This window comes from Alternaria metachromatica (genome assembly GCF_023757995.1).
Source record: "Alternaria metachromatica strain BMP 0045 chromosome Unknown scaffold_1, whole genome shotgun sequence".
In the NCBI taxonomy this organism is placed as follows: Eukaryota; Fungi; Ascomycota; class Dothideomycetes; order Pleosporales; family Pleosporaceae; genus Alternaria; species Alternaria metachromatica.
In genome coordinates this window covers 1709192-1731702 of record NW_026055492.1, presented here as the reverse complement: position 1 = coordinate 1731702, position 22511 = coordinate 1709192, and the positions used below count along the sequence as shown (strand labels likewise).

The following is a 22511-nucleotide window of genomic DNA, read 5'->3' as shown; positions in this document are numbered from 1 at the left end:
AGCCATTCGCGGAGCGTCAACGCCGTGCTGCCAACAAACGCACCCACAGCATATCTCAAGAAACTACGATGTACAGCGTCTTTACCAAAGCTTCAGCACTAGCCACAACACCTTCAACACTTGTGGCATGGCAGAAACAGCGCCCAGTCGATACGAGCCACTTGATGCATCTATTGAGACTGTACCGATGGCCTAATGTCGTGTCGCCTCAAGCGTCTCCCTCTGTCTATAAAGGCCCCATGCTCGACAGCGGACTGAGCATATTTCATCCGATGACAAGGACATTGCAACTATTCCTGACCTCATCACGAACAGCATATGCACTTATCTCTCGACCTCACGAACGCCACGCCGAAATTTCGAACCTACATATCGCTTCTCACAACCTGTCATTGTTGCAATGACGGATCCCAGTACAGTAAACGATCCTTCGCAGCCGCGATGCGGAGGTTGACGCCGACGAATTATACCGCCCAGGCCCAAGTATGCATCAGGCTTATCTTTTGGAGGTCGACGTCGCTGATGTAATGGTGCGAAACAGTCATTGCAATTGTTCGGTGATCTGGACCACGTGCTACACAGTCGCACGCATAGCAATGTCTTCATCAGCTTGACGATTTTATCCTACCAACAGCCAGCCGCTTGACAGAAGGGGTACCAAACACCGCGACAGCACCATCGCCAACACGCGATCAGCATATGCGGGGCCTATCTTTCTATCCCGCACATTTGCGTTGCATGATGGCATATTATTGAGTTCGCAGCCCTCGGTATCACCTTCTGCACAAAATCAAGCTCTAAGTACAGTCGCTCCAAAATTTGCATCTTTTGTCCTCTCTCCAACCGCATTTTTACCACGATGTTACTCATAATAACGAGCAATATCACCTTTCAACCTGTGTATTCTCAGTCAAGGAACATGCCAAGTGGTACCTTCCCTTGCTGTGGTTGGAAACATGTCGTGTCGCCAGGCTTTTAGCATTCCCGCGCCGCGGAACGCTCACCAGTGACACGAACACGGGCAGATGGGCATTCTACCACAATACCATCGAGCACATGATAACGGTTCGCGCCTCGGTGGGGACTTCCGAGAACAACGGTTGGCTTTCGTTTTCTCTGCTCGAAAAATGAGCACTGGATGAAACCCGCACTTCTCCAATCAAATGGTGACTCCCGCGCGTACAGCATCCGCTTCTTCGTTGGCAACGTTACTATGCGACATGCGGAAATTCGTATCGGAGCCGACTTCGGCAGGCAACGAGGATGCTGTGAGCTGTGAATTTGCGATCAAGGAACATGTCTCGATACTCGCCTTTCTCCGTATCCAAAGAACTTGCGGCAGAGTGAGTCACCACGACAACGACAACGATAACAATGCCCCAATGATAGCCGCATATTGCGATTCCCGTCGTTCAAAGGCAGTATCACTAGCCCCCACGTAGCGGGTATAACACTTACAATCATAGTACAAGGCAATGGAATTAACATGGGCCCTGTACGATGCTAGCTAGAAGAGTAGGAATGTGGCTAGCGGCTGAGACCGGGATACGCTCACGACTGTTGCAATTGTGTGGCATATGCGAGGCTGTAGTCCGTTTTAGTGGCATGTGAAGGCCTCAGACGGTGATGGTTCAAGGAGTATGGGGAACTTCCACCTTCTAAGAATGGCTTGCGCTTCGAACACGTCCTGCACCGCAGTCTTTGAAGCAGCACCAGTCCAAAGCATTTTCATCTTTCACATGAAACCGGCGCATAGCTATTATTGCTCAGCTCACTGACCAACTAGATTCCTCCCAGATCATTGCTCGGTGCATCCCCCAACATGCACTGGAAAGCTAGGTGAGCGGGACCTGTTCACCCATCTAACATCCTAAACCTTGACATCAAGGCTGAAGCTCGAAGCCGACCACCTCGCAGGCCCACCCGTGAAAGCCTCCGTACCAATTTGGTAGACTACTCGTGTATCAGTATCAGTCAGCTCTAACCGTGTGGGAACGACCTACCAATAAGATTCTGCGTGCTTGCAGGATACTGCTGAGTCTGAACCAAGTAGTTGAAGAACAACTTGATATCCGCACTAAAGCTCTTAATATCACTATTTCCAGCCCGCACAAAACTGTACACGCGCATCGATCCGTTGTAACCGGTGTAGAGATCAAACGTGTATCCAGCGATGGTGACGGTTGCTACAGGAGCTCCAGCTTGTGAGATGGGCCATACGCCTCCCAGCCGACCGAGCCTTGTCCACGTTAGTCTTACTTTCTGAATCGTTGTCGCATGCGCTAAGAACTTACCAGACCATGAGTTCATAATCCCCACTGCTGTTGACATGATTCGGATCCGCGGCAGTAAAAACATCATACGCCACATTCGCCCTCACATTGCTAGTCTGATTATACGACCACTCCACCTGCGTTGGCATGCTAGTAATCTGCGAGATCTTCTGTCCCTTTGTCAAGATCTTGCCCGCGTACGCATAGCTCTTTACGTTGTCCTGCCCGCCTTGCCATACCCAATCTGTGCTCCATTTGATGCCGCCGGAGGGGGTGCTGCCTTCGTAGTAGGTGCACTGCGAGCCGGAGGTGGCTGCGTCTTTGCCCCAGAGGTTGTTGAGGATTTCGTAGCCGTTTGCGGAGTGGTAGGCGTATTGTGTGCAGAGGCTGACGGTTTCTTGGACGGAGGTTGCGGAGCGGGAGGTGAGGGTGGGTGTGCCGACGGGGGTGGCTGAGACGCTGGTTAGTAGACCGGCGGATAGAGCGACGAGAAGCCTCATGGTGAATTCGACGAGTTTTGTACGGAAGAATGGACACGGATTTTGTCTGATTAGTGATACACGGTTCTGTAGTTCATTTTATACTAGTCCTACACATAGATTTACTTCAGCCTCGGATGCACTTCAGCCGCTCCATATGAGATTTTGTAATTGCCCGATCAGCGACCAGCCCTTTTAGCAAACCTGTTGGTCATGACACAAAACTAAGCTGTATCGGAGTAGCCTCACTACCGGCCCTTCAGCCTCCAGATGAGGTACGAACGAGTTATTGACATGGATGTCTAACTCACGGTCGAGGTAGTAGGGCCGGTTCACTTTGTGTGGTGTATTTAACCTTATGAAGCTTCATATATGCTAGTGTGACCGGGTGTTGAACTCGGCACACATGCGGGGTACCTGGGTATAGCAGCAAAATAGTATGCAAAGAGCTCGGTATGATCCGAAGACAGGATCAACACATCAAAGAATGACATTCACCATGCACTATGCCGAAATCAGAGGAACGGTGGATTGTATAGTGAACTTGCACTCCACACGTCTAACAGTCCATCTATTCCAATCGTGCAACATGAATCCCTCACTTTGTTCCTCGCAGTAAGATACTCCACGGAATGCAATACCCCCCAAAGTGTACCCCTAGTGCCCTATAGCAAGCCAAGCAAATGCAAAGCAGCGACCAACAAACTCAATATATGCCTTGTGTGCGGTACTGGAAAGTATCGTAACTGATGGTCTCGTCAGTGAATGTCATCTACAGGTTTAGAGTAAAATTCAGACTTACAGTCGGGTATAATAACTCCCCACACTCTTCGCAACGAGTTCCTCGACGAACCCTTCCGCCTCCTCCCTACTCAAATGCAGCATGAGACGCGCTCTCAGACTATTCGTCACACTCGCCGCGCCAGCAGCAAAGCATGGCATGCTGCTTTGTTTGCTCATCAAATCGACCAGCATGATCAGGCGCTCTGCATCTTTCCTGAGTGCTTGGAATGCCTTCTTGCACAGCGTTTTGAACTCGTCGAACGCCGGGGATGTCACACCGCCTAGGACGTCGACGTAGTCTTGCGTTAGTTTGAAAGGCGCGGCTTCGAAACCCATAGACCCGGGGCTATTGGAGAGCATGAAGCCAAAGTCGATGTGGATTATGTGGCCCATGTTGTCGATGAGGAGGTTGCCGTTGTGGCGATCCTTTAGTTGCAGAACGTAGCATATCATGCTGTAGGCGGCTAGGGAGCGCGCGAAGCATCCTACACCCGCAATGTAAGCTTCCGAGTCTGGCTCGCCGAATGTCTTGAGCCAATGATCTTTGAGAGTTGCGATGCGTTTCCGGGGGTTGGTGCCTGCTGCTATGCTAGCAAGTGTCAAGCTTCGTTTCAGGGAGTGAAGGGATACACCGTTGGTGATGGTCTCGATGAGTCCGCAGGATTCGCCGGTAACTAAGATGCGCATCCGTTTTGTCCAGACGGGCACGTTTGCTTCTTCCCAGATCTTGGTGCATACTTCGATGAGCTGGCACGCAAAGGCTTCTTGACGCAGGTCGGCTCCGGTCTTGACGATGACACTGATCAGGTCCCAGTTCTTCATATTGCCATATGGGGAGGATCGCCGTATTCGCTCTCGCTTGGCGCTCCATTCTTCACCGAATGTCGCGGCGCTGGGGTCATCACGATCGCCCTTCCGCTTCATACCACCAGTTTTGAGATCGTTCTCCATGCGAGCTGCACCCGCACCGGTGTTAGTAGCGACGGCCAAACCGTCCTCAAGCTCTTCTGGCTCGGCACTGATTGCAGCTGGATCCGACTCTGCCATGATCGTGTCGAAAGTGGGGCCCTGGTCCTCGTTCAAGAAGTTTTGCTCTTCCAAGCTTTGCATGCTTGCGATGATCTTGGCCTTGATCGCAGCTACTTCGCCCTTTGGCCGTTTCGCGCCACTCGCCTCGAGCTGTGCAAGCATCTGGGCAGCGGTGCGCATGTGAGTCGCAAGGGCGGAGAAGTCTGGTTGATCCGCTGATTGATTCCGCTGGTTCAAATTCGCAGGAATCGTCATTCGCCTGATCGGACCGGGACTGTTCGACCTGCTGATCTGCGAGTCGGAAGTTCGTGGTGTAGACAAGGTGGCCACAGAGGACAGAGTATTTGCTCCACTAGAAGACCTGGGGGCTATGGCTTTCCCATTGGCAGCCGCAGCAGGTAAGGTTACGCGTGCCATCCCGGAAGCAAGGTCGGTATCATCCATATCCTTGATGAGCGAGGTGCTGCCCAGGTCTCCAGTAGCGGGCTCGAACACGCTGTCTGATCCATTGGGTGGCGTGCGGTCGAAGGCAGAATACTCAGCATGAGTGATGTCAAATAGTCGTCTCCGCGAGGTGCCCTTCTCTAGCATCAGTTTCTCAAGCAGCTGTTGGTTCTGTTCGGTGTCCGGATCAAAGTCAAAGTCCTCCTCCAAGACCTCAACCATGAGCAGATACGGTACTCGCTCTGCACTGTTGAGACTAGTCGCTTCTGCGGGGTTGATGCGCACTATGCGGTGATGCTGGCTCTGCGACGGAATCCCATCCTTGAGAGTCGGGGGCGATAATAAGGGTATATCAACTTCAGCCGGCAGGTCCTGGGCGATCAACGCTAGTTCAGCTCTCAGAGCACTCAGCCGCGCGGGCTTCGGCACAACGACCAGGCGGTTTGAGATGTCCTCGAGCGCGCTGAGAAACTGGGTCTCGTTCCGGAAGTAGTTGGATCGCAGTAGTCGTACCTTCTGCGCGCGGGACAAGGCGGTAGGGGAGAGGGGCCTCGGTGGCAGTCCGGGGTGCTTGCGAGAACCATGCTGGAGTGGGCCTGGTCCGAGGCCAGCAGTTGCGGGAGGTGTGGGCAGGGGAGAAGACGTTTGGTCTCGGAAGTCGGGTAATGACGACGAGCTGAGCCGGGCCTCCGAGGCTATCGACAGCAACGAAGGGCGATGCTGCATCGAGGGGGTCCGTGTAGCAGCTGGCGCCCGTACAGCTGCCTTCCGCAGGTCCTTGGGTTCACGCGGCCGCGAAGACGAAGCCTTGACGGATCGCCCATCCTCGGGGTCGGAGTGCTGCTGCGCTATCCGCTTCTCCTTGGAGCGTGAGGAACTGCCCGTGACGGTCTTGCTCCGCCCGACCTTGGCCGTCTGCACATTGTCCGAGATGATGTCCTCGACGGGCCGTGGCTTCCGCGCCTGCGCAATGGCCAGTGGTCCGGCGTGGACGGGGAGGAAGGGCGCGGCGATGCTCGCCAGGACCAGGCTCGAGAGGACCGTGACGGGCAAGACGTTCTCCTTGATCTTCTCGCGGCGCTGGGGCTCGGCGGACCCGAAGACGATGCGCTGGACGCGGTTGTAGATGCGGCGGCACGTCTTGAAGGCAATCGAGTTGGGGGCGCTGGCGAGGTCGTGCAGGTACGTCTGGAACAGCCAGAAGGTCAGCAGCGCGCCGTTGACCGACTCCTCGCACAGGTCGATTATGAATTCCTCCAGGGCCATGGACTCATTGTCGATGCTGATGAGCAGGTGGCAGAGCCTGTGCCCCGCGTGTGTAAGCTAGCTGTCCATGTCTCGTCGAGGTGGGCAGGCGGCGACGTACTGCGGGAGGAAGAACTCGAGCTCCTCGTAGGCGAACTGGCGCAGCTTCGAACAGAGCACATAGTGGATTCCGACGTGGTCTGCATACCGGCTGCGGTCACGGCCATGGTCAGCAACGGGCCCCAATGCGGACGTGGGTGGAGGTGAAGGGCGCTGCGTGCGGCGGTGCTGCGGGCAACGGTGGCTTCGGGGCACATGGGACGGGGACGGGGAGGGACGGGGACTCACGCAAGGTATGCTACTGCGAGGCTCGGATCTTGGTTGAAGTGCTCAGATTCTATAAAGCGCTCTAGCAGATTCCAACTCATCTGGGACGGCTCATTGGGGCTCAGGACGGGTGGAGGGCGACGGCATGCGGTGAAATGCTCAAAAGGGTCGCATACGGAAAGATGGGGCGCGACAGGGTTCAGCGGGCGGAGCTGCTCATCTCCGCCGCCTGCGTGATAGATAGCCTAGCAATGCGACATCCACTGTATTACTGACTAATCGACTACTGCTTTCACTATGCTTCCTCCAGTTCCGCCTTCATCATAAAGAATAATCCTGCAACAATAACAAATACCCGCAGCCAACGCCGTGCATTGACTTTTTGAATAAGCCCAACCCTCGCGCGCAGTGAACCACATATCGTACACCGGGGAATATATACAGTACACGTGCAGTCTAGTCCGCAGCGTGCAGGTCGACAAAGATGTTGATGGCGGCCACCAAGACTTCAGCAAAAATGAGGATGATGACGATCCACTCGAGCAATTCACCCTGTATCGGTCAGCGGATGTACGGCAAAAAAGCATAAGTCAAGTACTTACGTGAGTGACGGTCAGCTGGTCTTTCAGGACAGCAAGCAAGTCTCCGATGACATTGAGTCGCTCGGTCAAGAGACTAACTCTCTGGTCCATCTCCAGATAGCTCCTCACAGCTTGATACACCGGGTCTAGCTGCGGCTCTGCCCACATGAGCTCGGGCGCATCCAGAACCGATCCTTGCAGATGGATACTAATGCGGAGAATGAACAGTTCTCCAATCTGCATATTGATCTGCTTCTTGTTCAGATTGATCTTGCCGGAGCTGGCGATTTCAGCCGGAATGTCCTTCGTCTCGTCGATAGTGTTGTCGACCAGGTCCTCGAACAGCGACGTCTTGACACTCTGGGAAAGACCGTGACTAATCGCCAGCTTGATCATGTAGTTCTTCTTGTCGCGCAGACTGATGAAGTCGTTGTATATCCGGGCCTGATACTCGCGCGTGTAGTAGAAGTTGAACTCTTCCGTCTCGATCTCATCCTTGCCGAGCTTGTCCACTTCAAACTTGGCGATCTCCTTCAAGAACTTCTTCTCCTCCTGCAGTGTCATGCCCCAGATTACAACAGTGCCGTACTCAAACAGGAATACTTCCGGCGTATGGACGCGTGTATCGAAGTCGGGCGCGTCCATTTGAGGGTCAGAGTCGGCGTGGGTGATCGACGGCCGTCTGGGGCCGATGGCTTGTTCGTTCGCGATATCCGGCGCGTCACCATCGTCGTGCAAGTCGATGAGGTCCTGTCTCCTCCTCTCGTTCTCGTGTTCCACCTCAATGGCACTGTCTGAGAACCTTCTCGGTCTCTCTTCCGTGAAGCCGTCGAGTACGGCAGTGCTACTGACGTCCTCTGGGCCCTTTGTCGATCCGTAGTTATAGGGCGAGTATATGCATTCGTCGAAGCGCTTGGGAGCCGCTCCTCTGATCTTCTGCTTGCCTTTCAAGAATCGCATCATCTCGTCAAGCTTGTACGAGGCCGCAGTACAGTATGCCGTCACCCTGGGCAACCGCTCTCTGTCGGCCTTGCCGAGGCGGGCAGCATCTCTTCGCGCAGTCGGATCCTTTATCCTGGTGTATTGTACATAGACATCGCGTCCACTCTCTTCGTCTTCGGCTTCATCCGCGGCCGGGTCAGGAAGCAGCTTGAGCTTCTGCGCAGTTCTCGTCGTTCGCTGCGGTCCAATCTTGGGCACCGGCGCGGGAGGTATCCTGGCAGGAGCGCCAGAGCTGTTCCTTCTCCGCAGCTTACTATTTAGCGTCGACAGCATTGGCTGCCCACCCTGGGTGGTGGCAGCATGGCCGGAAGACGAGGCACTGTGCGATAGCGATCGCGACGCTGGTGGTTTGGGACTGGTAGATGTGACGGTGGGGTTGAAGGTGACGGTGCGCTGTGGCTTCGGGGGTATCGCGCGGCTTGAGCTCGACATGGACGAGACCAAGGGAGTCGTTTCGGTGGAGCTGGACGCCATGGCGGCTGTTCGGCCAATTCAACGATGGTGCGAATCAACAGCGAAGGTGAAAGCGTCACTAGAAAGAGAGAATGTCACAGTCGCAGATGCCGCGGAGTTCAGTCGGCGCCATAGACGGGCGTTAGTGGATGCGGTGGGTGACAGGCGCGTAAGCTGTTTGTGTCGACGAGACTTCGAGCCATGACGTTGTAAGGATCTATGCTTGGACTAACGGTCGCAGCACGGGCCTCCCACGTGCAAGAGAACGCTACCTGCATGGCGGCCGTTAAAAACCAACATCCAGGAACCTGGCTGCTGTGCGACTGTCAAGGTTGTTTTTAACGCCTTCGCGCTTGTGCGAGTTTGTACAAAGTTGGCATCCATGGATGCGTTCGCTTCTCAAGGATCTGCATACGGGCACTAATGCATGAAATCGGTTATGACTTTACGCAATGTGCGTAGTCACGTCTAGAAGAAAGTAGTAAGTAAACTATAGACTACAATTCGATGATCTCAGTCTCGAGCGAAGGCTTAACAATTTGAGCAGGCTGCTCCTGGTTGGCAATGCCAACTCCTCCCAACATGAAACGCCCAAAGTACAACAACGCATCCAACATCTCCTCTCCGGTGGGTATAATGTTCTCCTTGGGTAGCAGAAATCCGTAGCTGCCCGTATCTCTCAATTTGATCTGGTACGAGTACCTGACTTTCAGTTCGTGGTAGAAAAAGTCCAATGCACTGCCGCCGCTCGATTCAATGCGCGGGAAAATGGACTTGTTCTGGCCAGCAATGGCTACGTTGCCTTCGCAGGCTGATGTGACTTTGTATGTTTGGCCCTTGCGGGAAACGCGAATGGCTTTCGCCAGGCCCATGGCAAGCTCCTCGAGGTCCTCGATTGATGGAGGCTCCTCGTCGCATGAGTAGCTGTATGGGTACAAAATCTGTTGTGAGTACGAGTGCAGATCTAAGAAGCCAATAATGTCAACATTGTTTTCAGTCTCGTTCTTGGCCCATTCGGCAAAGCGCGCTGACTCCGCACCGTCAAAGGGGGTGTTGCCGGGGAAAGATTCACTGCAGGGGTTCGACTGGGAAGCATCGCCGTCCCACTTGTACGAGTAGCTGCGGTCGAGGTCGATGCCGCGACAGAATCGTAGACTGGTGGGTTGGCGGTTCTTGCGCCATAGACGATCGGTCTCCCAGCTGTAGACGTATCCGTCTGGGTTCAGGGTTGGGACGAAGACGAAATCGAACTCCTCCATAAGACGCGTCATCTCACGGTCTTTGCCGTATGCGTTGATGAAGCTCCAGGCCAGGTAGTTGACCGTACTCGTGGATATCCACTCACGGGCGTGGATGCCGCCGGTGACAAGGATGGTTTTCCGGGGCTTGGACGGCTCTTCGTTGTTCGTGGGGTGCACGCCGACACGCAGAGCAGGAATGTCACGGCCTTCGTAGCTAATGCCAATGTTGATGCGGCGGACGTGGGTGGTGAACATGGAGGCCATGAGGCTCATCCAGGGGTTGATGACGGAGAGGGGCTGGTAGTCTTGGAAGAAGATGTTGCCCTTGCCCGAGCGCGGGGACGGCCGGAGATTTGACGAGAAGCGATCGTCATCGCGAACAGGTGTCGTCTCGGTGGACGGGTAGGTGTTGAAGATTGCCTGTGCGAGGCCGAGGTCTTGGAGGAGCGGTTCGTGGGCGTCCTTGAGCGACGGAGGCAGCAGTCCGAGCAGGGAAGGCACGACGTCCTTGGATACGCGCACATCTGCCCAGTCCTCATTGAACTCCCAGACGTCGAGGAAGAGGACGTCTGCTGCATCCGCCAGCGCCGAGGCCTCCTCCGCCGTGCGTATCTTGAACCGCAAGACGACATCTTCACTGTACTGCGCGACCAGCTTGTCCCCCAGCGCATCGACAACAGCGCGCGCGTCTTCACCATCTAGTCTCTTTTGGTCCTCTGGCAGCTTCCATATCCGGCGGATTATCGCGTCGGAGAGCCTGCGCCATGGTCGCGGCGCCGCATTGTGGGTCGTAGCAAATGTTCCTGCATCGTACGGGGACGGCGCTGCATCGTGCGGGGCGGCGGCTGCGAGCGAGGGCGCGAGGAGCAGCAGGCTCAGCAGCGCGCAAACGGGCTGGCGCATTCTGGCGGTGGGCAGGCAAACGGGCGGAGGCCGAGTATGCGATGCGGTCGTGGCCAGCAAGCGCCGGGAAGGGGTGGAGAAGGTGTCGTGTGCCTGGCGATGCTTGGAAGAAACGTGGGAGTGGTGTGGCTGGTGCCGCTCCAGAGGCGCGCGGCCAGGCCAAGGTTTACGCCAGCGAGCGCTAGGAGGCCTCCACTGCACAGCAGAGAGGACCAGTGCGCTCGTCAGTGCCTTGGTGACAGCTGATCTGCTACCCTAAGGCCTGCGACCTGCTATCCTCCCCCTATACAGCCCGAGACTGTTATTCCCACTACGTGTCTGACGCCGTGCCGGGTCCACGCCATCGATATCTGATCTCACCTCCCCGACTAATCCTAGCAGCACTCCCTCAGCCTTACAGGCGTGCCGCATCCGAGCCATCCTAAGAGACCCGACACGCCCTTCACTGCCCCTCTCCGCTGTGCCATGTACCGCACCGTGACCCCGTATCTGCCTTCATGAGCTGCTAGTCGGCGCGAGCAGCCATGCCTCTGCGCTCCCTCCGCCCCGGCCGCAGCGAACGAGACCTCAAGCGACGGAGCACCCTCGACCCTGCCGGCTTCTTCCACCGGCGCGCCGACAAGGACACGCGCTTCGACAGGTCGCAAGAGAACCTCGACACGAGCCGCATTGCCGCCTCTGAGGATGGCTTCCGCCCCACGTCCACCGACACGGCGCGGCCCTCGACCGGCCATGATGATGATGACGACTCCCCGCCTTCTCCGCCCGTACAGGAGCACACGCCCAACACCAAGCGCTTCAGTCTGATGCGCTTCCGCCATGCCTCGGACCCCCAGCTCTCCGCCAAGGCAAAGGAACACGCCGCAAGGGACGACGATGCACCGCCGGTTCCTCGCATGCCCGGCACTCCTGCGCGTACGTATGCGTATTCAATGTCGGAGGTGTGTGTACTGACGTTAAGCCACAGCGCCCGCCATCATCACCACTGCACCGACCGTGGCAGACCACGAGGACGAGGCCAAGATCGCGCCCAGGCGGAGTAGGATGCAGCAATTCGCCCTGCGCAGGCGCTCCTTTGACCCGACGACGTTTGAGAAACCGACCACGCTGCGAAAGTCGATGGATAAGAAGCGCAAGCCGCTAGGCTTCAAGAAGAGCACTGGGGACCTCTTGGACGAGAAGGAACGCGCGTCGACGACCAGCCATCGCCGGCCGGACGTGCTTGCCGATTCGCGCGAGTCGGTGGAAAGCGCGAGTTCGCTGGCGCCGCCTGCCACCAGGGCCTCCGAGTCGTCGCGATCAGATGGAAGCTCCGGCGGACACATTTCTTTCGAAACTACCTCACGGCCCTCGCACCCGGCCCGCGTTGGCTCTTCACGATTTGGCTTTGGGCGTCGAAAACAGCGCGCATCCTTATTCCCACTCCCTATGAAGATCGAGCCTCCGCAATTCCCCGATACGGCGCCTGCTACACCACGTGCGTCTACGGGCGCGAGGAGTTCTGCCTCGACCGATCATTCAATCACCGAAAGTCCACCCCTGACCGCGCGTCGTCTCAACTATGGAGAACCTGGGACACAGACGCCACCAGTCCCTTCTGCATCGCAAGTTGCTCTTGCTGCTGGTGCTCTGAATTTGGCCTCACCCGGTTCAGGTACTCTCTTTCGCAACGACTCGTACCGGTCAAGCCGATCCGCCCGCTCCTCGCCAAACAACAATGGTCCTGCACGAATGGGTCTTAGGGGGCGCTCATCCACGATGGGATCTTTGGGCGGGCGATCCGACGGCGCAGGCTCGCCAACACCACCTGGCGGGCCCAGCGGAAGAACTTCGACCTCCACGGCAGGAAGAAGTAGCTTCAGCAATCTGTTTGGCTTGAGTTCAAGATTTCGTCAGAACTCCGAGCCCCATTCACCCCGGCATGGTTCACCTGCTCACGGGTTTCTAGGAAGCTCAGGCTTGTCATCGCATCAAAACTCGATGAACATCAGCCGGGAAACACTCATTCTACCAGAGCGTGAAGAAGGCGAGACGCCTGGACGGTACCTGGAACGAATCGAGGCGAATAACTTCGATAAGAGCGTCGTTGCCAGCTACCTTAGCAAGACCGACGACCCCTTCCTGCTTGCCGTACTTAGAAGCTACATGCGGAAGTTTGCGTTCTTTGGCGACCCAATCGACATGGCGATTCGCAAGTTGCTCATGCAGGTTGAACTACCCAAAGAGACACAACAAATTGACCGTGTCCTTCAGGGTTTCGCCGACCGGTATCACGAATGCAACCCCGGTATCTACATCAACACAGACAAAGCCTACTTCATATCTTTCTCCATTATCATTCTTCACACAGACGTCTTCAACAAGAACAACAAACGGAAAATGCAAAGACCTGACTACATCAAGAACTCGTCCTGCGATGGCGTCTCGGCTGACGTCCTCGGCTGCTTTTACGACAACATTGTCTACACTCCATTCATTCACATTGAAGACGAGGTTGACCTGAAGAACATCACCTCGAAGAAAAGCAAGAGAGTCGCTGTCCTGAAAGGACCAATGAACGACCCGGCGCGGAAAGCCGCGAAGGAGCCCATCGATCCGTACACATTAATCTTTGAAGGCAAGCTGGACGCGCTCCGACCCACGATCCGAGACGTAATGCAACTGGACGATCCGTACAACTACACCGGCACGACTGCGACGCTAGACACCAAGAACATCTACAAATTGTTCTCCAAATACGGCGTGATACAGATTGTCTCCTCGCGATCGAGACCGGAAGCCTTCATGTCTGAAGCTGCCCAAGAGAATCCCTTCGGAACCTCGGTCGGCATCGTCGAAATGCCAGTGACAAAAGTGGGAGTTTTGTGGAGAAAGGACACGAAGAAAAAGAAGGCCCGATCGCCATGGCAGGAATGGGGCGCCGTTCTCACTCGATCGGGGTTGTCTCTATTCCGGAATTCTACTTGGACGAAGAACTTGATGAGCCAGCACGAGCAACATCTCAAACGCGGCGACACAGGCCCGGTCATATTCCAACCTGCCCTACCCGACTTCAAGCAAGACCACATCATCCCGATGGACGGTGCGGTTGCGCTTGTCGATGCCACATACAAGAAACATAAGAATGCGTTTGTCATGTTCTCCAAGGCAGGCGAGGAGACATTCTTGGCCGACAACGAGAAGGACCTGAACGAGTGGCTGGGTGTGCTGAATTATACTGCTGCGTTTGAAACACTGGGTGTTCGGTCAAGAGGCATGATTGGTGGGCTGTACGAAGGCCAGAAGAACCGTGGCATGCGGCGCCTGGAGTCATCCCACTCGACCAAGACGATACCAACAGCCACTGGCGAAGTTACCATAACAAGTGGTAAGATCGACAATCAGTTTGCACAACAGATGATGAACGCTAGGAAAGATCTCATGCAGGTGCGCATTACGGAGTCCGAGGACAAGCTCACCAATGCTATCAAAGAGCTGGAAGCACGCTTACGAGATGCAAGACATCTCCAAATTCTTGCGCCCATTCAACCGAAAACTCGCGAACTGGTCATACACGCTGCCGGTCGGTTATCAGCCAAGCTTAAGTGGACCCGTATCGACATTTGGCGGATGAAATGTCATCGTGACATACTTGCTCAAGAATTGGAGGACGAGAGAAAAGGCCTCGCAGATAAACAAGCGCAAGATGACCAGCCCTCGGAATTTATTCAACAGCCGCAAGTCTCGCCTCAACAGTTGTCGCACAGAGCGTCAAAAGTTAGCGGACTAGCGCGGTTGACTTCCAAGACCAGCTCAATGAACAGCGGCAACAAGCAAGCTCCATTGTCTCCTACCTCACCGGGCCGTCCAGGGACCAAGTCCTCTAGGGAGACTGAATTCGGTGGAGATGAAGCATTCAAGACACCACCGGAGACATCTCGGCAGTCGAGCCCCAGGGATCCATCGGCCCAATTTCAACCTGGGCCTATGTTTGGCCCTGGCTCATCTGATCGTCGAAGCTCATTTGCGAGCTCCTCGGCACATTCTCCGAGGATGTATCCCTCCGATCACAGGCCTTCAATATCAACGACTGGCGATGGCACAATAGGCTCCGATTCTGATTCTGACTCTGAGGACGGGTCTCGGTACGCGACTCCGCCTCCAGGCGAGGCGGGTGATTTGGAGCCCATGTCACCAGAGCCGACACCTGGAGAGAGCCCCCGACCAGAGCCTGTCGTTGATTCTGACTACGAACAATCCCTTGCTGCTTTGACAGGATCGCCCAGGTCTCACACTAAGCAAAGAAGAAGTCTACAGCGCACTCTTCGAGAGTCCCGTGGCAGCTCTTCTCACCGCCGCAGCCACAAGAGCAGAGACTCGTCGTCGACAATCACACTCGCGAGTGACAATACCGAGAGCGAGGGACTGGCGCGCGGCAAGGGCAGCTTTACAGTCCATGGCAAGAAGGCATCTGTGATCCAATTCGGCTCCGACTGGCACAACACCACAGCCGAAGAGCGCTTGGCGGCGAAGAAACAGCTCCAGGAGGCTGCCGAAGCGATCTCTGCCGATGAGCGGGATGGCACGGCAGCTGCGCTTTCTCCAGGAAGCGAAGACAATGACCCGTTTCGCCCCCGGAAGTTGTCGGCAGGCACCACAAAGCAGCGACACGTATCGTCTCAGACGATAACGCCAGCAAACTTTCGCGAGTCCTTTAGAATAGAACAATCTGACTCTGACAGCGAGTCTGACATGAGCGACATTGCCGAAGAGACGCAACGAACGTCCGACGACCAACCAACGATGAAGGGCAAAGACCCTGTTACCGAACACGTGGAACGGCCTATACATAATCTCGAGGCCTCACCAGCCTAACACAAACTCCTCTCTTCTCTTATTTCCTTCGCATTCTGGATTTCAAAAGTGGATTTATGGTCATACCAGCATCGCTTGAGCGGCTTCTGTTTCTCCTTTGTCTATTCTACATACTCTTCTTCGGAACTTGTACGCACAAAGCATGGCGCATGCGGGCATTGAATTGGAAACGCGACGGGGGCGCTTTTATACATGCATAGACGGACTCTCGGATTGGCGTTTGCTCGAGATTAGGATTGATGGAAAGCAAAGTAGGGCTTGGTGTCAGGGCATACGGTCGATACCAGTGTTGCTGCTGTTTGTATGTGAATTACGATGTTCCCTTCGTGGATCAAAATATCGAACTACCGACTTATACGTGTGCTGTTATGGTGTTCAGTGCCGATGTGCCGGCTCCGTGGTGATGGCGCTAGTACCGATTAGTCACCCAGCCTTCCAGAACCGTTTCCCGTTACCAGTACCGACTCCTCCACCACACCTCAACTGGTATGCATGACCGCGATCCATGACTGCGCTTCAGTCGCTTGCCCACATGTCTGCAAAAACCCGCCCGCCCTGCGCCTCAATCCCCTCACCTCGGGCAAAGCGGCATTGAACACCTCCTTCTCACCCTCCTGAACCCCATCCTGCATACGCTCCTGAACCCATCCTGCATGCCTTCCAACAGCCAAACCGCGTTTCGCATGTCCGCCAAAAACCAGGCCCCACTCCACGAGGCACAATAGCGACCCACCTGCTATTGGTAGAAACAGAGAGGTTCTCGGAGCTCGGCAGCCGCCTTGGGCCTAAGCGAAGACGGTATCGATCATCTCAAACCAGAAACGTCGCGGTGGCCCCTACCAGGTGGACGTGACAGCCCTGTCAGAAATGTCGCGAAGTGTTTGGTCGTGAACTGGTGATACAGGGAGGTGTGCCTTATTGCCGTTTACGCGCCTGAGGGGTATGATCTCACGATGGGTTAGCTGTGAGGTAGGTGTGTTCATAAGAGGCGAGTGTTGCCGCGCTGTTTTTGAAGTATCGATCTTTGTCGGTTTCGTTCGCCCCAGTCAGTCTTTACACTTACGTTCTCTTTTTCGTTCTTTTGCTTGCCCTCCGGTTAGGGTGTTTTACCTTACTTTTATTGAACGCTCGTTGATTATCACTATACCCATTCAACGCTGTTACATATTTCTTGCCGTATACATACAAGACGGAATCTTCGAAGACGAACACGAAGATGTACGCCCACGCCTTCACCGCCCTCACGCTCCTCAGCGGCCTTGTCATTGCTGCTCCTACGGCCAACATCATACCCCGTCAAGGCAATGCCTGCTTCATCGTTGGCAACGAAGTCCTTCCAGGCGAGACGGCCACTGTAGTCCAACAAATCCAAGACAAGGTCACCTGCGACGCCAACGCAAAGACAATCGAAAACGTCCCCGACGTGACCTCAGGCGGCCAAACCTTCTCCAAGATCAACTTCGCTGCCTCTGGTCAAAAACCAATGGAGTTCGCCACCAGCACCTTCTTCACCGCTGTACCACTTGCCGACTCCAACCTCGAGGCTTTCCAGGACGCGCTTAATGTTTACCTAGCCACTGAGGCCGGTCTACGCAGCTCGGGAGGCAACTTTGGAATCATCAAGGCGCCCAAGTTCTTCCTCGAGATGCAGATTTCACGGATCCAGACTGCGAGGGGCCAGCCGCCTACTGACCCGGCTCAGCAGGTCGACCACTTGAGGGACAAGGTTATCGAGAACAACATCAGGGAAGACCAAGCGATTATGGATCAGGTTACTCAGTTGGCTACTCAGCTCTCTTAGACTCGACATGAATACCTCCAGCCAATATGTAGTAAAACCGTCAATTAATCATATGATACCCGTCACTACTTCTTCACAACTTGCTCTCGCTACTACCACCCACTTTCCCTCTCCACCCCGTTAATGTAGCACCGCCGTCCATCTCTACCGCGTTACCAGTAATATGAGCACTCGCCTTACTGCTCAAGAACAAGACCAGCCCACCAAAGTCACTCGGCTTGCCAATGCGGCCAGTTGGCTGTCCTGCCGTCAACGCATCTGCGAATTTCTCCAGCCCAAAGTTCGTCATGCGCGAGGGGAAGACGCCGGGGCAGATGACGTTGACCATGATGTTCTTCGGGGCGAGTTTCGAGGCTTGCATCTTGGTGAGGTGGATGCATGCTGCCTTTGCTGGGCCGTCTAGATATTTCGTTAGTAAAAACCAGTCTGGTAAAGGAAGTAATTGGGACGTACAGCTATAAGTCCCAGTCCCCGGATTACTCAACCCCCCACCCTCCCCCGTCGTAACATCCACAGTCGTAATACCCGCCATACTAGCAATATTAATAACCCTGCTCGGATTATGCGCATCCGCCCCCTTTGCCAACAGCCCCTCACACTCGACCGTCATATAAAATATACTCTTCACATTCAACGCATACAGTTTATCCCACGCATGTTCCGGATAGTTGTAGTAATCATCGCCCCAGCTCGCGCCCGTGTTGTTCACCAGCACCGTCAGGCGGTCTGTTTGCTTCTTCAGCTCCGTGCACAGAGCGAGGCAGCCGGCTTTGTCTTTTAGGTCTGCGACGATGTAGGAGCATTTTCCGGGGCCGAGGGCGTTGAGGCGCGCGGTGGTGGAGGCGAGTTCGGATTCTTTGCGGGACGCGATGAAGACGCGCGCGCCGTTTTGGATGAAGGCTTGGGCGGCCATTTCGCCGAGGCCGGTGGCGCCGCCTGTTACGAGGACGACGTGCGAGGTGTAGTCGAAGAGCGTGCTGACGCGCAGGTCGTCTTTGGAGGCGGCGTGCGTCATGGTGGGTGGTGGTGTGGATGGAGGGTTGTGGGGTGGCTGAGGTGGAAATGGGTGTAGAGGTGAGGTCGATCGACTTTAGGCAGGCTTCAGGGAGGTATGTGTATATGCACAGAGATGCGCAGACGCGTCGAGGTCGATTCAGCCATGCCGGCAGAGCTGTGGTGGAGAGATGGCATGGACCTCGGCATCTTGAAGCTGTTTGCGGGGTGCTAGCGTCACTTGCGAACTCCACTGTGACCATTCGAGATATCGGTACGTTTTCTTCGATTTGCACTCAACCCGTAATGATGTGATTCTGAAACGTCTTTACATACGGACCTCCCATCGTACCACTCTGGAGGCGTCCTCTTCGCTGCTTGTTCCACGCTCGGCTTTCAGGTTGTCCAGCATCTCTACTGGGTTCTCTACGAGGTATACGTTACTGAGTGGCATTCCACGAGTGTAGACAGACCGAGGATGTGTCCAGCTACCAACACCAAAGACCCACTTTGTTGGGGGTCGGTCCTCTGGGTTCTCTGCACAGTTAGGGTCATGCTTGATCGCTTCCTTGAGGTATCCAATGGCGGCGTCTATATCCCCAAGGGCTTTGCAAACGACATGTGCCCTGAAGCTCAACAGAGATTTGAGCTTGCCAACTTCAAGCTGCCATTTTTTTGAAGCTAGCGACGCTTCTTGCGCACACATGGGCTGATCGGCTAAGAAACTGATCATCTCTTCAGCATCCTTGCGCGCTTTCTGGAGCAATGCCACACTGTCAGATGAACCCGTTGAGAATCTTGGAAATGCGATACTTCTCAGGTTCGCAAGTGAACCCCTTGAACCCTCCTCTTTCGACTCCAATATACCTGCGCGATGGCAGAGGGCTTGTATTTCGCCTGCAGCGATGTCGCAAGTCTGGAGCCATAATTCAAGAACCCCGTCTCTCGATGTGTCGTTGCGTATGTCGTCGGAAAGATATGCATAGGCCATACGAGCATGCTTGATATCGTCCAGATGGTCAAGACAGTAAATAGCAGGCCGCTCTCTCATCAAGTGCTCTCTTAACTTCATGGCCCAAGGAGAAGTGATCATGTCATTGGTGCTCACAATGTGAAATCTAACGCGGGCCTTCGAAATGGGAAGCAGCAGAGGTTCAATGAGGATCTCTTGGGCTCGTTCAAGCGTGTGTGAGAATGTCTCAAAAAGCGACACATATAGGGAAGTGTTTCCAGACCTGACGCAGGTTAAGATCCGCCTTCATGGTATAATGAGAACTGCAATTACTCACCGATTTTGATGACCTTTGCCAATACGGATCAAGATCGGCAGGCTCGAGGCTGGCAGCAAGAAACACGATGTATTCTCCATAGGATTGGGGTTGCGGTTGCGGGTCGTGTGAAATTCGAGTTCCATTGCCACAGGAAAACCTGAAAAGTCCTTCTTGACAATCTCATCGCAGGATTGCAGTTGTGAGATAAGTGGTACGCGCGGGCAATCCACCCGGCGGCCGCTGGAATACCTAGGATACCCGGGTAGCGTGGGTATTGTTTTGTCGAACATGCTCCGAAGAAACCATGGGTGATTACTCTTAACAACCACGCACAGTTGACGTCTTAAAAACTGGAAGATCTCTGCGTTGATTTGCCGGCTCAATGTAAGCAGCTTACATAATGGCGATGAGGGTGCAGACGTCTGAGGAGGTACATCTAAGCAGCGGGTTCCGGGTCTTGGAGCTACTACACGTCCCGTCTCGGCAACTGAAAGATACGGATCGCTGCATCCAGCTGGAGTGTAGGTCAAGAGCTCGTGATAAATCTGCTCACGGATTGTGATCGGTAAAGTCTGGAAAGTGTTCATTACGAGAGGCTGATGGCGGTAGTAGTGTCGTGAAGAGAAAGTGGTGTCTACCATGATTCGAGAAGAAAAGGCGATGTAGCCTGCAGGCATACCTATAAGGCTCTAGCGTGGTCCCAACCGTATGATTAGGCAACCAAGATCCTTAGAATTGCACGCCTGACAGATGACTCACGTTATACCTAAATTGGGATGTAGCGATATGTACCTCTTATCGAATGCTGCAGCTTCATGCAAGGCGAAATGACGTGTTGTGCTGCGCCTAGGTAATTACCTAGGTACAAAAGGGCCACTCGCGTCCACCATGGTTATAGCCAAAACACTTGCTGCTCACCCAGGTAGAAAAGCGCAATGATCCAACTACCTGTCGAACTCCAACGGGGTTGCATCGATTTCCTTTCCGACGATTTGGCGGCACTTAAGGCCCTTCGCCTGGTAAACAAAGGATTCCACGAATTGGCCTCCGAGAGTCTCTTCCGCACAGTATCCCTCACCAACGTTGGAAACAGCCCTGAAAGATTTTTGAATATCATTCATTCCTCTTTACGAAAGCATGTACGTCATGCCATCATCAATACTTCCGAGCACCCCGACAGGGAGCAGAATGAGGAGGAGGAGGAGGAGGAGGAGGATGACGACGATGACGACAACGGGAAATATCTAGCGGATGAACCAGACATTCTCCGTACCTTCGCCGACGCCATCGCAAAACTTCCACAGTTGGAGAGTTTGAAGCGGATAGAGCTAAAGTTCTCGAGCATTTGCACCGTGAAGGATTACACTCACACCAGATACAGAGATACTATGCTGCAGATTAGAGAGGATGAAAATTTCCGGGCAAAGATCCAGGATCTTTGCTTCCAGGCTTTGGCGCAAAGCGAGAGCTTCGAGAGTCTTACGATCCAGAACTTGCAGGATGCAATGCCTCAGGATGTTATGGAATCAAAAAGCTTCCTGGCCGTCAGAGAGCGCTTGACAGAATTGCGACTGAGAATTCTGAGGTACCACGTGGAACCGGAAGGTGGACAGAGCACCTATGCAGACGCGCAGCACAATGGTTTGAGACGTTTTCTCCCGAAGTACTGGTTGAAGCCCACCACCAATCAACTCACACGGTAAGTCTCTCTGTACAAGTCTAGAGCTATATGTGAGTCATGTTCTGATTTTGCAAATAAATCTCTAGTCTTACGCTCGATTGCGATTGCCTCTGGGGCGTCTGGCCTTTCACGGACTTGCGAGAGATTGAACCGTTTCCACACCTCAAGTCGTTGTGTTTTGGCAATTGGACCATCGCGCATGACTGGCAGGTCGACTGGATCGTCGCGCATGGAGCTACACTGGAAACTCTACTTCTTTGCGGTTGCGGTGTTGTTCGTTATCTGGCTTTGCTCGACAGGGGAATGAAAGCGAACTTCCCTCAGCTACTTCCACAAACGGGTGATGACGAGACTGAGGATGAGGATGACGAAGGGAGTGATGATGAGGGTGACGATGAGTTTGACAGCTTCGGTCTTTCTTATGGACCTGAATGGGAGGTTGAACCGGATATTCGTTGGCATCAAGTATTCGAACGCTTCCGAGTTGGCCTCCAACGTCTTCGATACTTTAAGTTGGGCTATTCGCAGGACTATCCCTTCGATAGCCGCTACAACACGCGGTCCGATCACCCCATGAATGCTTACTACTCCCTTGATTGTCGCAAACCACCGGGGTTCGAGCCAATCGGGTGGGACATCTACAAGCCTGAACTTGAGGAAGAAGCTCAGCGTAGGCAAGAGACAGACCTTGAGGAGGAGGATCGGAGTGCTCTGGCTGCACTGATGGAGACAGTGGAACAGCGGGCTCACAAGGATAATTGAAGTGAACCAAGAATGGTCCTAGACGGTAGCCGAATACATCTTGGTATACTCATTGCTCAAGGCTCCCGTACTCCGTACTCCGCAGTCGCGCAGTCTTTTCCCTGAAAAGAAACTGAAAGCATCTTGCTAGGTTGACTAGACTCGCGTAAACTGACATCGAAGACACCGGGTACAACCATCGGCCTTCTGAACTGCACCTCCATCCATGAGGAAGTGCTGAACGGTGACTGCGAGCTCCTCGAGTCCTTCAGTTGATGCAAAGCTTTAGCGACTGCATGATTTCCGTGCGCAATCTTTCCAGGTAGACCAAAGGCCTTCGCCGCCACTCCCGATAGGTGAATGAAGTTGTAGTCCTTACAAATCGCAGCCCATTTCAGCGGGTCGTCGAC

The 22511-nt window shown here is 54.4% G+C and overlaps 9 protein-coding genes across 9 annotated transcripts; 3 read left to right on the top strand and 6 right to left on the bottom strand.

The window, feature by feature from the left end:
- Positions 1–1980: 1980 nt before the first annotated feature.
- J4E83_000560 (uncharacterized protein) lies at positions 1981–2773 on the bottom strand (the record flags this gene model as incomplete). Its single annotated transcript, XM_049327521.1, has 2 exons — positions 1981–2239; positions 2295–2773. 2 exons carry the CDS (start codon positions 2771–2773, stop codon positions 1981–1983), a joined length of 738 nt encoding a protein of 245 aa, XP_049193666.1.
- A 685-nt stretch (positions 2774–3458) lies between these two features.
- On the bottom strand, positions 3459–6681 carry J4E83_000559 (uncharacterized protein; the record flags this gene model as incomplete). Its single annotated transcript, XM_049327520.1, has 4 exons — positions 3459–3498; positions 3555–6311; positions 6375–6464; positions 6602–6681. The coding sequence occupies 4 exons, from the start codon at positions 6679–6681 to the stop codon at positions 3459–3461; spliced, it is 2967 nt and encodes a 988-aa protein (XP_049193665.1).
- Positions 6682–7036: 355 nt separating this feature from the next.
- J4E83_000558 (uncharacterized protein) lies at positions 7037–8637 on the bottom strand (the record flags this gene model as incomplete). The annotated part of the gene is made up of 2 exons (XM_049327519.1): positions 7037–7132; positions 7183–8637. The coding sequence occupies 2 exons, from the start codon at positions 8635–8637 to the stop codon at positions 7037–7039; spliced, it is 1551 nt and encodes a 516-aa protein (XP_049193664.1).
- Positions 8638–9113: 476 nt separating this feature from the next.
- On the bottom strand, positions 9114–10760 carry ECM14 (putative metallocarboxypeptidase ecm14; the record flags this gene model as incomplete). Its single annotated transcript, XM_049327518.1, has 1 exon — positions 9114–10760. One exon carries the CDS (start codon positions 10758–10760, stop codon positions 9114–9116), a length of 1647 nt encoding a protein of 548 aa, XP_049193663.1.
- Positions 10761–11284: 524 nt separating this feature from the next.
- Positions 11285–15614, top strand: J4E83_000556 (uncharacterized protein; the record flags this gene model as incomplete). Its single annotated transcript, XM_049327517.1, has 2 exons — positions 11285–11675; positions 11728–15614. The coding sequence occupies 2 exons, from the start codon at positions 11285–11287 to the stop codon at positions 15612–15614; spliced, it is 4278 nt and encodes a 1425-aa protein (XP_049193662.1).
- Positions 15615–16830: 1216 nt separating this feature from the next.
- Positions 16831–17415, top strand: J4E83_000555 (uncharacterized protein; the record flags this gene model as incomplete). The annotated part of the gene is made up of 1 exon (XM_049327516.1): positions 16831–17415. One exon carries the CDS (start codon positions 16831–16833, stop codon positions 17413–17415), a length of 585 nt encoding a protein of 194 aa, XP_049193661.1.
- A 73-nt stretch (positions 17416–17488) lies between these two features.
- Positions 17489–18430, bottom strand: J4E83_000554 (uncharacterized protein; the record flags this gene model as incomplete). Its single annotated transcript, XM_049327515.1, has 3 exons — positions 17489–17814; positions 17869–17948; positions 18057–18430. The coding sequence occupies 3 exons, from the start codon at positions 18428–18430 to the stop codon at positions 17489–17491; spliced, it is 780 nt and encodes a 259-aa protein (XP_049193660.1).
- Positions 18431–18736: 306 nt separating this feature from the next.
- Positions 18737–19407, bottom strand: J4E83_000553 (uncharacterized protein; the record flags this gene model as incomplete). The annotated part of the gene is made up of 2 exons (XM_049327514.1): positions 18737–19324; positions 19402–19407. 2 exons carry the CDS (start codon positions 19405–19407, stop codon positions 18737–18739), a joined length of 594 nt encoding a protein of 197 aa, XP_049193659.1.
- Positions 19408–20816: 1409 nt separating this feature from the next.
- On the top strand, positions 20817–21382 carry J4E83_000552 (uncharacterized protein; the record flags this gene model as incomplete). Its single annotated transcript, XM_049327513.1, has 2 exons — positions 20817–20822; positions 20849–21382. 2 exons carry the CDS (start codon positions 20817–20819, stop codon positions 21380–21382), a joined length of 540 nt encoding a protein of 179 aa, XP_049193658.1.
- Positions 21383–22511: the final 1129 nt, after the last annotated feature.